Source organism: Saccostrea cucullata, unplaced genomic scaffold, assembly GCF_032062105.1.
Source record: "Saccostrea cucullata isolate Sc308-1 unplaced genomic scaffold, CSIRO_AGI_Scuc_v1 ctg1175, whole genome shotgun sequence".
NCBI classification, from domain to species: Eukaryota; Metazoa; Mollusca; class Bivalvia; order Ostreida; family Ostreidae; genus Saccostrea; species Saccostrea cuccullata.
In genome coordinates, this window is record NW_026920785.1 from 104,262 (window position 1) to 119,573 (window position 15,312).

Sequence of the window (15,312 nt, forward strand, 5' to 3'; positions counted from 1 at the left end):
ATATTTAAAAAATACATGTGAATGAAAGGTACGGTATTTTAAATGTATTTGAAGTCTTGAAGTTGTACTGTAATCAATTGTTTAATCTTAAATGCAAATAATTCTAATAATTAAATAATTTATTACAATGAAATATCACATTAATGGAAAAGCATGAATAAGATGACTGATAAATTGATATGTAAAAGTGTTATTTTTAAATAAACATTTAAGAAATAAATAATTGATTTAAATAAAATAATTTAGGAAAAAAATGCCATTATTTTAATCAAGATTAAAAAACAAAAAGCAAATATATAATTTCAAATATTAATTTCAGTTACCATTCATTGCAATATCTGCATTTAATAAGTAAATTTTTACCTATTTCTTGTGGTTAATCTTAAGGTAGGATTCTTCTCTGGTTTATGACAAGTTGAAACATTCAAAGTATTTTTGCATGTATGTCTTATATATTGAAGTGTAAGGAATTTAAAAGACCATATTTTTCTTTCCTCATCAGAAATATACAACTTTATATAGAAATAGTAAACTGCATTTGAAAACTAGCAGGGACTATATTTTTGGCAGAATGGTAGCGTATGAAAATATCCTCTTTTCTGCCTCTCAGAAATTATAGTAGAATCATGAATTTAGTTATAATTTTTACACAATCGAAGACTTGAGAAATTTTCAAATGTAAGTTAAATTAATAGTGAGGGACTAAACTTTCAAAATATATCAAATAAATATTATTTTTCAAACAAACTAGAACTTTGTGAGCTTTTAAATGCTTCCGATCAAGGTGCAGATTTGAGCCAAAAATCCATAAAAAGTATTTTTTCTCTCTTAGTAAACGATCAAAACTTTTTGTTTTTGTATCATTTTGTACATTTATAAGACTAATTTATTATAATGTGAAAATAAGAAAAAGTAAAAATATAAGAAGCATATGAAAATAACTAATATATCCTAAAAAATTAAGAAAAACAGAGAAAATTCGGACTAGCCAATATCCAGTTAACTAAAATTATTGATGTAGATTTGGTAATATAATGCTATAGACCCTATATAGTATGTTTTTATGCAAAAAGAACAATCATTAAACTTTTGAAATAGAATTAGGTACAACATGATTGGCAACAGTATATTTTTTTTCTTAATGTCAAGGAAAAAGATAATGACATTGACCAGACCTTGCCTCTAATATAAAACGGTCAAATTTAATTTCACTGATACTATCACTTACTGATATTGTCTTCTTGATTCTGTGAAAATGTCATTAATTTTTAAATATTAGAAATATGAGAAGAATCCTACCTTCAACAGACTGTAGGTCACCTGTAATAAATTTCTTTTGTTCTTTACCTCCCCCTACCTGTACAACATTCCCACCTAGCCAAAACCAGTCACCTTTAACATTTTGAGAATTTTGGCTAAGTGGGAAGACACCAATGAAACCCATCTTGTTTGTATGAATTTACAATGCCATGAACAATGGGTTTCAATGCATATAAAATTGCAAATGGATTTATACATTCAAGTTGGTAGAATAGATCCTCGCTTGGTTGTGCCAGCATTTGCTTTTTGGAGTTTAATATCTACAATACATGACCAACGTTATGGCTTTTATTTTTTAACGTGATTGATTTTTTACAACTTGACTACAGATCGACAATAGCTAGGCATCCCCTTGCTATCTGAATCTATTTTGATATCAAGGACAGATAATAAAAACAAACTTTTGTCGAAGAATTTGAAAATAACAATTTGGGTCATGTTTAAATGAATAAAATGAATTACTTTCACCGCATAGTTTTTAATTTTTCATTCAAATTTGGACAAAAATGGTATTTAAAGTGAAAAATATTTGTAAAGATTAAAAAAGATGGTTTTAGAAGGGTAGTCTTTTGGACATCACACAAGGTTTACAATTTTTATATAATTCTAGAAATTTATTGTTTGCATCATTTGCAATGAAATTAGACCAAAAAATATATACCAATCCAGGCATCCATTTTTTATTGGTATCATCTGTCCTTTAAAACAAGTAATTTGGATACATATTATTTCTCAGTATCCATTTGATACATTTCCCATATCTATATCAGTCTTTTCAGGTACAATTCTTTATAGAATTTTGGAAAAGAACCCCCCTCCCTCTTTGAAGTCACTCTCAAGGCCTTATTTGTTTGGATACTCCATGACTGTTAAATTTACGATAAAATCTCATAAAACTTCCAGAATGAGGTAAAAATTCCATATTTAATGCAGAGTATCCCAAATACATATAATATATGAATTAACGGGATTTTTGGATGTCAAATATTTATTTCAAAAGTGTTTTGACCTTAAAGAGTTGCATTCACATATATTCTATATATCTCATTTTTAAATGTAGATATGATATTGAAATATAGAAAATATTATGTTTGTACTTGAAAATAGATATCAAATGGAAACATATACTGTATACAGGGTTATTTTCGCCTGTTCACACTTGCAACCAATTTTGCGCTGTTTTAAATTCGCCCAATCACAGTTTCGGTTAAGAACATACGCTGTATATTTTGAATTCGTCCCTTTTTAAATTCGCCCAAACGATGTAAGGGCGAAAGGGGCGAAAATAAAACGGGGGCGAATATTTCTCTGTTTACAGTAATGATTGGATTTAGCTCTAAGCGCAACTGAAAAGAATGTATCACTCAAAGCACTCATCTTATATATTGCTTAATATGGGATTTACAAATATAAGATGCACTGTCGACTACATTCCAGATATAACAACCAAGCTTTATCATAAACGTGATGACTTTAACTTTTCTGTCATTAACTTCCCTAAATTATGCAGCAATATACCATCATCACCTTCAACTGCCGTTTATATCTCTGTTCATTCGATACACAAGAGCATGCTCTTAGTATGAACAATTTTTAAAACGAGCTAAATTATTGACTAAAGTTGAAGAAACCAGAATATTAGAAGTCGCTTAAAGTCATCATTTTGTAAGCTCTTTGGTTGATACAATGACATTGTCAGCAAATACATTTTATTATTGAGTAAAATGCTGACTGATTTTTTTCATACAAATTGTTAGTCCATTATTTGTACACTGAATTGACGACGGTTTTTTCGCTATTTCCCGATCATGACAAGGAGCACACAACGGGTGTGACAGGTTAGCAGGGGATGCTCAATCCTCCATGGTACCTGACCTCACCTCTGATATTTTGGAGGTCCGTGTTTGCTCTGCTCCTATTTTGTATTGTTTGATGGACTTAGATATTGAATACTGGTCGTATTTCTCATATCCTTCACTATAACATTTTTAATAATGTTAAATCTTTACCTTTTTCTATGCCTCCATTCTGAAAAATTTGAACTCTCTTGTACATTAAAGGCTTTTTTGAAAATGTTGCATCAAATATTTCTGAATACATTTATTCAATTGTTCTACATGGTCTTAAGGTAATATTTTTGTATTTAGAAATAAAAATGAAATATATATACATAAAAAATAAAATAGCGTAGAACTTAGTTGAAAAGTTCAATTGTTCAAATATTATGTAATTTTTGACGCTACATGAAAATGACAGTTTTCTTAATATTCGGAGTTTAACAAGATTTTTCACATATAAAGTAAAACTTCAAAGCGCAGTTAGCGTCATTCCATAACCTGATTCTTCTTGGAAATCTTGAGATTTCCATGCAGTCTTCAATGCCTTCTTGATCATTAGGTTCCAACCTGTCCCAGTCCTTGAACGTCAATGAACTCCCGGTAGAGGCCCAGACAAACTTTCCTTCTATAATTTTATCTGTTCCACCGATCCAAAATTTCTCTATCAGGGATTGAAGATTAAATATTACATTATGTTTGAAAATAAAGAAATAATATAATTCCTACAGAAGATATGTACATTTATTGACATACTATATTTACTGTAGTCGCTGGAGTTTTGTTTCAGAAGATATTCATCATAAATGCTGAGTCTTTGTTTCAGAAAATCGTTTTCGTCCTTTGTTTCTATCTCGACGAGTTTTGCACCATAGTATTGACACTCCATCTACAATTTTCATGTAGTAAATAAACGATCACGAAATATAATAAAAATGATCTAAAACAGCAAACAATAAAAATCTGTCATGAGGGTATAAGACACGGACCCCAGAAAATCCAAGAGATGGCATCCGGTGGACATGAGAGATAAGCTTCCCCTGTCAATCGGTCACCCCACCATGACCCTTATGTGTTGACGAGGTATAAGAATAATAAGTCAAATCATGATGTGAAGAAATTTGATATAGTAATTAGAAAGATCAGTTATTTTTTTTATCTCACAATAAAATTGGAAATATGAGATATAAAGAAAAATAATAATTATTCACATGAACCAAATTGCTCATCAGTTTCAGTATTTAAGAGCACATAATAAGTCAAATCATGATGTGAAGAAATTTGATATAGTAAATAGAAAGATCAGTTATTTTTTTTTTTTATCTCACAATAAAATTAAAAATATAAGATATAAAAAAAAATAATTACTCTCATACCTATCTAATTCCCATTAGAAACATACTGAAGTTGCTTTTTAAATCAGAATATCAGAATGCCTTCTGTGCTTGTAAAATTATTATGCATCAATAAACAAGAGTTATTTCTCCATTATCGCTTTTTGAAAATATTTTCTATGAAACAAAATATCAATTACATGTATATAAACAATTCTGTATCGGAAATATTTAAATGAATTATACGTTAAGAGATAGAAATATCTAAATTTACACCGTTTAAAGATACTAAGTATAAATGTTTAAAGTAAACTATTATGCATAGTTCATAAAATATTGGTTATAGAAACTAAAAATCAAAATCTGTACTATAGGACAGATTCCATTGAGTTGGACTATAAAGTGGTCCTGATAAATGAAATCTGTATAATCTGACAGGACAATTCATTGATCTTCGTGGAAAATGTCTTCGGAGAGTTACCTCTCTTATCAAATTTCTCTTCAGAAAGTTATCTCTCTTATCAGAGAAATATTTCACCTTAACGTTATAATTTGCATAGAACATAGTAGTGAAAATAATACTAAATAATAGTATATATTTGTTTAAAAGTTAAATGTAGTCATCATGACTATAGAAAAATTGAATTACTGACAACCGATTTCAAATAGTCTTGACATTTAATCACTAATAATTAAAAGAGAAGATGCTTACAGCTGCATTGTCCCACGACTTCTCCTGTTCTCTGATATAGTAGCAAGAAGATCTAAATGGTGTCCAATTGAATGGACACGACTTTGTGCACATATCTATATGTTAGAGAAAAAAAAGATAAGATGTGTCTTGATACAATCTACAAGGGCTGTTCAGAAATTATTAAGATATTGTGTATATTATTCTTTCTTATGAACGTCTATCGGTGAAAATTTGCATATACGTTTAAAAAAATAAAATGAATAAAAAGTAAGATATGTTTTACAAATATTTAAATTCTTCATTTCATTGGTACATGTGTAGGGATGCGCCAATGGTAGATGTACCTAGCTCAGTCAAGAAATTTGATACTGAAAATATTTAACAATGACGTTCAAACTCCCGGTGATTCCATAGTAAAATGTTTCAATTCGTGTTTACAATATTTAATTTAACTGTGACTTCCTTTGTTCAAATTTGTAAAACTTTCGATCAGAAACAAAATGAAACGCAGCATAGAAAAGTTTTAATGTAATAACGAAGACAATTTTGACTTCAAGGCTTCACTGAGAGCATATCCACAATTCTACTATTTTATTCTTCTAAAGATGTTTTTGGAGAATTTGATTTCCCTAATTCATTAAAAATCAATTGAAATTCTTACTTACAATTACTGTCCTTCCTGATGATATATTAAATCAATAATTATATGTATTTTTTCTTAGACAATACTAAACATTTGTACTTTACCTTTGCTGCTGGACATTTCTCTTTTTAATATCTTTTTGATTTGTGTTTCTATGTTTGATTGAATGGCCTCCATCGTGAATAATTCACTGGGACAATTATCCATTGCACTCGAATATAAAGTCTGCGACTTTGTAGAATACAGCGTTACAAGGAGACTGAAGAGTAAAGAGAGCATTTTGATATACATGCGAATAATATAAGATAAAGAGCCGATTGCAATTTTTTACGATTATGCTTATTCGCAGTTTAGTTCAGGTTTGATGTGTATTGTAATGAAATATATATATATATAAGTGCAAGTACCACGTGAACCACTTAAATTGTATGATGGAAAGTATTTTTTAATGATTATTATCTATAACAGAAAAATTCTTCCTTTTTTCTATTTAAAAAAATTCTTTATTTTTACCAAAACCCATTTAACATTGGACTCAAACAAACAGATTTTTAGCATTAATTAAAACATTTAGAACACGTTTTAAAAATCATAATCATAAAGTATTAATTATTGGACGTTATCTTGATCAAAAGCGTCTGATGAGTGCTTATAACTAAATAAAAACAAAAATATAACAGATGCTGTCATAGTAAGACAGCAATACCTGCACTAAGGTGTTTGCCAGTCTAGATACACACTCTTTTATATATTTGGGTAACCAAGAAAATAAAAGCCAAAATATTCTAGTATTTACACTGCACATATATTTATCAAATCGAGCATAAATTACTCAGGTGCACATGTGACCTATGACCAGTTTGAAATCACGGAACTAATTCGTCATGTAAATTATGCTTTGATTAAAGGTAGGATGTTAATTTTTGGCCCATTATTTAATCAATTTTTAGATTTATTTTCTAAGCAACAAGTAATATTAGTTTAGTGCTACGCATTTTTTTATTGACGAAAAAAAAAATCAAGTTATGCAAACTTATTCATATTATTTGGATAGGCAAAAACTCTATCGAAAACCCACATTCAATCGATTTTAGCAACCCTCTCCCCACAATACGTCTGTTTTAGGAAACGATAGTTAAGTTATTTAAAACTTTATTTGCATTGATAACAAGAAGAACATGTACAATACATCTATGTGTACAACTTTTAGGATATTTCTACCGTCATGGCTTAAATATTGCCGACTGCAAGGCTTAAAACATCAAAAATCAATCATAAAGACAATTTACTTGCGTCGACCTACTATTACTAGTTTTACAATTATCATTATTCGAATGCTTATCGTGTACACACATATTCATGTATATTAGTGGGAATGAATTCATTCTTTGTCTAACTGGATATTATTTCAGGAAGTTGACAGTAGCTATGATAGTCGATAAGTACAAGTGAAGGTAAATATTCTGTAATGTAAAAGCAGATATATTTGATATTTATATATGTTTAAGTAAGCTTATACAAAATTTGGTGATGATTTATCATCCATATCAAATATTTCAGTCAATTTCAAAATAAAAAAAAAAATTATATAGTCTATTTATAGTCCCTTTATAATCATAACACTACATATTCACCGGATTTTAGACCGTATTCACCGGAGGGTTAATGCGCGTGCAACGGCATTGTGACGTCACAATCAAAACATCGAACAACGTTGTAAACATGCAATGGTTGCAACGGCAGCAGCGAGCTACGTCTCTGAGCAGAAATACAATTATTCAAGCCTATTTCAGGATTATTTTTTAACATCTGGACGTCTTACAGATAGCGAAACTCGGAGAGGAAAACACGGAGGTTACAAACAGTAATCTTGAGTTGTTGTTTTTTTTTATTTTCAACAATGGAAGTTTGCAAATGAAACTGGTGTCGTCATACAGCCTTCAATGTCTTATCTATTCAAATCTCGACTATATAATAAAACAATTATGGACTCTTTTGGTGTTGGATATGGTTTTTTATTCACCAGAAAAATATATTCATATTGACCGAGGCGAAAGAGTCCATAATTGTATAATATATAAAAAAGATATATTCTCACCAAACTTCATATACTTATACAAACTTTTTTGTCACATTACTTATATAATGTATATTCGGTGGGGATTTCATTTCCTATGGACATATTCCCAGTTTAATTATTCAAACTTATAACATTTTATACTGTGTAATTCATACTAAAGCTAAAACGGCAGAACTCCAAATAGATTAAGAAAAATAAGTTTACAATAATGTTTTGATCTTCTTAATATTACAAAAGGACACATCCAGACATCCTTTTTTTGTTACAAATGTCACATTGAAAACCTATAATAAGGGAAATAAGAAAACCTTATTACACACCTATGGGTACAACCAATCATCTTGAAAAAGATGATTAGGCTACATTAAGCACTTGGTGAAATGTAACAGGAATTCTGGAACCAGTATGATATGGTATTTTAAAAATTGTCAAATTCTACCCACATTTGACCACTAGGGAGAAAATAAAAATTCAAAAACCTTAGTGTACATTTACAGGACACTACCCGCCACATCAAAAAAGATGATAAGAATTAAGTCACTGTGTAAAATATAAGATGAATTTCAGGAGAAGGGGCTTTTGCATAAAAAAAGTCATTTTCCTAAACTTTACACTCAGGTTGAAAATAAAAATTCAGAATTTTTTTTGTACATCTACAAGACACACCAACCAATTCAAAAATACGATGAAGCTACTTTGTAAACGGCAAAAGGATTTCAGAGAAGATAAAAATAAAAATGTCATTTTCCGACCCCCATTTGACCCCCCCCCCCGGAGCAAAATCAAATTTCCGGATCCTTACTGCACTAAGTACAATGTAACCAGGAGCTTTTTGCATTCAAAATAACATTGTTTTTCGACCCCTATTTACTGTAGATCACTTATTATTCGCGACACCTTATTTTCGCGAGATAGTCATTGACTCTTTCTAGCGAGACAAAATATTCAAGAATTGTAGTCATTGCTCTATATAATCTTAAGAAATTCTATTATTCGCGAGAATGAAATTTTCGCGAGCATACCGTCTCGCATAATTACGCGAAAATAATGTTCTCACGAATGAAAAGAGATTAGCAGTAATTTTTTGGGTGTCATGAATTCATTCCATACCTTATTGAACTATTTCAGGACACAACCAACCATCAGTCAAAAGTGATAAGCTATTGTGAATTAAGTGAGAAGAAATCTAGAATCCCATGACCTTTGCATAAAAATCGTTAATTTCTTTCGATTGATTTATTAATTGTATGTTGTTTTAAGTACCATTCAAGAATATTTTTAATCAAAAACGAAAATATAAGGGTATATTGTTTCACCTCACTCGTGAATTTTTCATTTATATGGAGACGACACCGTATACCGGTAAAAGGTTTCTAATTTTGACCTATGCTCGGCATTCAGGGCCATTGAGCAGTGAAGGACTTTTATCGTGTCAGCGCCTACCGGGACACGGGACCTACGTTTTTAAGGTCATATCCAAAAGACCCGTGACTTTCACTTCTAGATCCGAACGCTTGGAGAAAGAACATTCACTACCTATGATTACGTCTTAGGTAAGACGCGGCGCCGCGAAAGAGAATCGAACCCGGGCCTCTCGATCACGAAGCGAACGCTCTTCCACTAGGCTACTGTGACCGGTATTTAACGGTGTTAATATTAATTTAGTTATCATAGGTTTATAGCAGTGTTGTGACAGCAATATTTTTTATACTTATGTTTTAAGAGTTGAAATAAATCGAGAGGCGTGCAATATTTCCTAGGTACTTTTATTCGCATTGTAGCATTTGTGATCATTCATTGCAATTTTATCTGCCAATAGAGCTACAATATGCAGATACAGCTATTGTGTAACATGAGAAAATAAAATTTGAATTGTTAGAGAGAGAGAGAGAGAGAGAGAGAGAGAGAGAGAGAGAGAGAGAGAGAGAGAGAGAGAGAGAGAGAGAGAGAAAGAGAGAGAGAGCTCCTTAGCTTGTAATATTAACAAGTATACAGAACATTTTGTAAATTTGACATTTGTTGACTGCCAAGATATTTATCTTTTGGCAAAATATACGTATATTGAAAATTAGGAGATAAGAGAATCACATGTATCATTTTATCTTAAGTGTCTGATGCTTGAAATCCTAAGAAAAAACAACAAGGAATAAAAGGATGAGATTAAGAGCGGTACAAAAAACAAAAAACAAACAAAAAAAAAAAACAAAAAACAAAAAAAAAAAAAAAAAAAAATTAAATAAGTAAATTCCAAATCTGATAATGTGTATAACTGCCACTCAATATATGAGAGAAGCAAAAAATGGAATGGATGATGTTAACGAGGGGAGAAAAAATAATTTAGTATATAGGCTACATTATGTACTAGGTGAAATGTAACAGGAATTCTGGGAACCAGTATGATATGGTGTTTTAAAAATTGTTATTTTCAACCCCCACTTCACCCCTAGGGAGAAAATGAAAATTCAAAAACCTTAGTATACATTTACAAAGACACTACCAGACATACCTCAAAAAATGATAACAAATAGGTTACTGTGTAAAATGTAAGATGAATAACAGGAGCAAGGGGCTTTTGCATAAAAATGGTCATTTTTCCCAATTTAACTCTTAGGATGAAAGTAAGAATACCGTAAAAATTTTGTACATCTACAAGACACACCAGTCAATTAAAAAAAAAAGACGAGGCTATAAGGTGAAAGGCAAAAGGAGTTCAGGGCTTTTCACTTTTTAGGTGACATGAATGCATTCCATACCTTATTGCACCATTTCAGGGCACAACCATTCATCAATCAAAAGAGATAAGCTATTGTGAATATAATGAGAAGAATTCTAGAATCCTCGGACCTTTGCATAAAAATCATCAATTTCTTTCGATTGATTGATTAATTGTATGTTGTTTTAAGCCCCATTCAAGAATATTTTTAGTCAAAAACGAAAATATATAAGGGTATATTGTTAAACCTCCCTCTCGAGAATTTTCACTCATATGGAGACGTTACCGTATGCTGGTGAAAGGTTTCAAATTTTGACCTTTACTCGGCATTCAGGGCCATTGAGCAGTGAAGGACTTTAAACGTGTCAGCGCCTACCGTGACACGGGACCTACGTTTTTAAGGTCATATCCAAAAGATCCGTGACTTTCACTTCTAGTGCTGAGCGCTTTTTGAAGGAACAGTCACTTCCTATGATTACGCCTTAGGTGCCGCGAACGAGAATCGAACCCGGGCCTCCCAATCACGAATCAAACGCTCTACCACCAGGCTACCTTGACCGGTATATTAGGATATAAATATTATATTTAGTTATCATAGTTGTATAGCAGTGTTGTGACAGCAATATTTTTCATACATATATTTTAAGAGTTGAAATAAATCTAGAGGCGTGCACAAAATACTAGGTACTTTTTCCTGTGGATCGCATTGTAGCATTTGTGATCATTCATCGCAATTTTATCTGACAAGAGAGTTACAATCTGCAGAAACAGATATTGTGTAACATGAGAAAATAAATTTTGAATTATTAGAGAGAGAGAGAGAGAGAGAGAGAGAGAGAGAGAGAGAAAGAGAGCTCCTTAGCTTGTAATATAAACAAGTTTGACTTGAGAAGTATACAGAACATTTTGTTAATCTGATATTTGTTGACTGCCAAGATATTTATCTTTTGGCAAAATATACGTATATGGAAAATTAGAAGATGAGAGTATCACATGTATCATTTTATCTTAAGTGTCTGATGCTTGAAATCCTAAAAAAGAAAAACAACAAGGGATAACAGGATGAGATTAAGAGCGTTACGCGGAAAAACAACTACTTAAAAAAAGTAAATTTCAAATCTGATAATGTGTATAACTGCCACTCAATATATGAGAGAAAAACAAAATGGAATGGATGGTTTTATCGAAAGGAGAAAAAAAAATTTTTGAGACAGTCTTATCAAGTATGAAATCTTTCTAATGCATAAAAAGAGAGACTCCGATAAAGTATCTAAAAATAATTAAAAAGTTTGAAAGAAGAGTAAATATATATTTAAAAGATAATTTGATCTGATTCTACAGTTTTTGATTATCATAAAAGTACATTTTAAAGGAGTGCTTTCTCCATATCGAGGAAAATAAACAAAGATGTACCTCAAATTACTTTATTAATGTGCAAGAAGAATTAGACAATAATACTTTACTTTTTTATAGCATGCAATGTTGACCGAATCTTATGAGTCCGTTTGGTCTAAGATGTAGCCCGAGTCCTCTAAATATACTTGTAACATGTACGTCATAAGGGAAATAATGCACTTGTCGAATCTATATGTTTTCTGTATCTTTTAATTTTCCCTTAAAACGCATTTGTCACCAAATCAGTAATAATAAAGAGCAAAACACGTTTAATGATTAGCAACGACAAGCAGCTTAAAAGTATTAACAACACATTTTATTTAAATAGCAATATGTAAATATTTAATTAAGTATGTAAGTAAAATTTTAGAATTCTAAAAAATGAATTGAAGTATTACCAGCTGTACGTGTTGTCCTAAATTGGCTTGAAGGACAGATGATACAACCAAATGTTTTCTTTTAAAAGGATTTAATATCATGTCACAAGTTTAAAAAAGTGGATGGTTCTTAGAATGTTTTGTCCAAAAAACTGGAAAATGAAATAGACTTTTAAAATATTAGTTGTATTTCAATAAAAAAAAAAAACAAAAATAGAAATCACATTCAGTAAGGGTTTACAGGTGAAAACGAATTTTAGAATATGTTATCTTGGCACTAAAAGTGTAATATAAACTTAAAAAAAAATACCAAGCCAGGTGAATTTTAAGAGGAAGATCAAAATGACAAAAAATAAGCAATATCACATAGGCTGATTTTTACCATTTAGCTTTTCCTAATAAAATTCACCTGGCTTGGTATATTTTTCTTTAGTCTATATTACACTTTTAGCACCATGTTAACATATTCTGAAATTTGTTTCCACCTGTAAACCTAACTGAATGTGATTTGTCTGTATTTGTTTTTTCATTGAAATATTATTAATATTTTCCAAGTCTTTTTCATATTCCAGTTCTTTGGAGAAAAAATTCTAAGAAACATCCACATTTCTATATTTGTGACATGACATTAAATCTTTTTTTTTTTAAATGTTTGAATCATATGTCCTTAACTCCACATAAATGCCCGGAATCATGAATATTACATGTTCCAAGTAAAAATTGATTTAGGCCTAATTCGTTCCTTAAACGAAAGAAGTTACATTGACTCTGCTGAAAACAAAGTACAGTTCACCAGAATGCGTGATTCTTCCTCAATGAGATAAAATTTCGAAGAGATAAGACGTGTTTTAATGTGGCCCCTTGTTTTATCTGAGCTAACCATCTAAGCTTAAGTGTATTTGCTTTTGATCTTGATTACAAATTAAATTCTATGCAGTAGTTCAAATGATTTATGAGTTTGGATAACCTGCATATGAATGATTAACTTACCAAACTCTCTTAAGGTAGGATCAAATAGATAGGTCAAATAGTACATAAAGAATTGAGACTCCTTATATATGTGTCAAAATATCACCCCTTTATTATTAATGGAACAAAAGTTGCACTGCATTTTATAACAGACTGTTAAAAACTTGTTTATTGCACTTAGATAGCGTAAACACATTCCAAAATGTAAGCTCTCAAGTGACCAATATATAGGTTTCTCTGATTTTTGTCACAAAATATAACGCAAATATGCAAAAACTTATTATTTTTCTTTCAGGGATCATTCATTGTTGTCAATATAGTAATATTATTCTTTTTTTCTCTATTACTTTTTAAGTAGTGGGTTAAAATAGAATCCACGGGTGTTTTGTCCTACCTTAAATTAGAACTTCCTGCTGGGAGAACCAAGAAGCCATACTAAAAGGTGACTTTGATAATAATGTTGATTTGCTTAAAGACACCCCTATCTATCCTGGACATCTGCACTAGAAGAATTTGAACCAACTCAACTAACTAACAGTTAATCTTCTAGAATTACTAACACCCCATGCTCTCTTTTAATCATTTCCACAACAACCAACTTTTACTGTATTGGGGAAACCCACCACTCATAAATACGAGTACATGTAGCTATGTCTGATCATCATCCTGTTTTTCCTACAAGCAGATATATCTGCATGCAACGTAAGGGAAAACACATTGAAATTCACGGAGACTGTAAGAATTTTAACCCCTTAACTTCTGTACCGGTCAATTTCACCAGTGGCGCATGAAAACAATACTTCGGGAAAATAAGATCTAGATATGGTATCTACTTTATGATATCATAAAAGTATATCAACTGAATGTTTATGGAAATTGTCTTAAATATATATAAAATAAAGTTTATGTTTTAATGTTGTTAATGTTGAGATTTTAAATTTGAAGATATTCATGGCTTTTTGAAAATGGCACAGTTTTCCAAAGCAATTGAGGATTCTCCTGACGAGTAACATTCTTTAAAGAATTTACAATTTTGCTGCTCCGTGACTTAATGATATGTCCTGAAAAATCACTCAAAATTGATACAAATTTACAACATTTTGATATGAAATTTTGAAGATCATATAAGTAATGATACTTTTATATTTTGTGGGACATTTTGCCCAGTTAGGTCGTCAAATATTTTTTCTGTGTCACAAGTCCGCGTAAATTTTGAACGGCCCTCGTACATAATTCATAGAAAGTTAAGGAAATAGTATTAAAATTCTAAATTTCTGCTGTGGGTTCTCTCCTTTTTTTCAGAAAGTAGCGCTGCCCTTGAAGGAAACCAATTTTTGACTAGGATTTCGCGCTTTTCCTGCTTAGTATGACCTTTGGAATGATCTAAGGTATAGCCATTTACCTGACGATGACCCATGAAAGCAATAATGTGCTTATTTTAAATGGGGTCCTTATAGATTGCAATAGTAATTAACATACTTAGCACTAAATGCTATGATATAAATAAGAACAGACAAAACATAAACAAATAAGACAATATACAAATTTTAAGAAGCTTATAGAATAAAAACTCATTTTCAGATATTGAACGCATTTTGAATAAAAGGTGGGTTTTTTAAAATTCTTTTTTGAAAAAAAGCTTTGTTTTTTATGGATTTTATCTCATCTGGAAGTGAATCCCAGTCCTTGATACCATTATAATAGAAAGTTTCGGACTCTGACTTAACAATTATACAAGATGTACAATGTAAATCTAAGGCAAAATAATATAATTAAAGATAAGTTGTGCTGATTGATTGAATGATGGTATTTAGAATTTTTCATTAATATGAAGACGCGACCACTTGCCGGTGAAGAGCTTCAATTTTTCCCTAAGCTTGGCACTTAGGACAATTGAGCAGGGAGAAATCTCTCTCGTGTCAGCACCTACTGCAACACGGGATCTCAGTTTA

At 30.9% G+C, this 15,312-nt stretch overlaps 1 protein-coding gene across 3 annotated transcripts; it reads right to left on the reverse strand.

Moving 5' to 3' along the window:
• Positions 1-3,462: 3,462 nt before the first annotated feature.
• LOC134257779 (CD209 antigen-like protein C) lies at positions 3,463-6,193 on the reverse strand. 3 transcript variants are annotated; one of them, XM_062740381.1, is made up of 4 exons: positions 5,931-6,193; positions 5,202-5,296; positions 3,921-4,044; positions 3,463-3,819 (listed from the first exon to the last, which is right to left on the reverse strand). In XM_062740381.1, the coding sequence occupies exons 1-4, from the start codon at positions 6,115-6,117 to the stop codon at positions 3,596-3,598; spliced, it is 630 nt and encodes a 209-aa protein (XP_062596365.1). In that variant the 5' UTR covers positions 6,118-6,193; the 3' UTR covers positions 3,463-3,595. The 3 variants fall into 3 exon arrangements, 2 of the variants coding, with proteins under 2 accessions (XP_062596365.1, XP_062596359.1); XM_062740375.1 differs by having other exon boundaries at positions 3,912-4,044; XR_009990001.1 differs by lacking the exon at positions 5,202-5,296 and having other exon boundaries at positions 3,912-4,044.
• Between the last annotated feature and the right edge of the window lie 9,119 nt (positions 6,194-15,312).

What these genes read in the sequence shown, in the direction of transcription:
- LOC134257779 (XM_062740375.1), bottom strand. Translation starts at nt 6,117, where the DNA reads ATGTATATCAAAATGCTCTCTTTACTCTTCAGTCTCCTTGTAACGCTG. An exon ending in AGTCGTGGGACAATGCAGCT is followed by an intron (nt 4,045 to 5,201) that starts GTAAGCATCTTC and finishes TGAAAATTGTAG; the next exon opens with ATGGAGTGTCAATACTATGG. An exon ending in CAGCGACTACAGTAAATATA is followed by an intron (nt 3,820 to 3,911) that starts GTATGTCAATAA and finishes AATCCCTGATAG; the next exon opens with AGAAATTTTGGATCGGTGGA.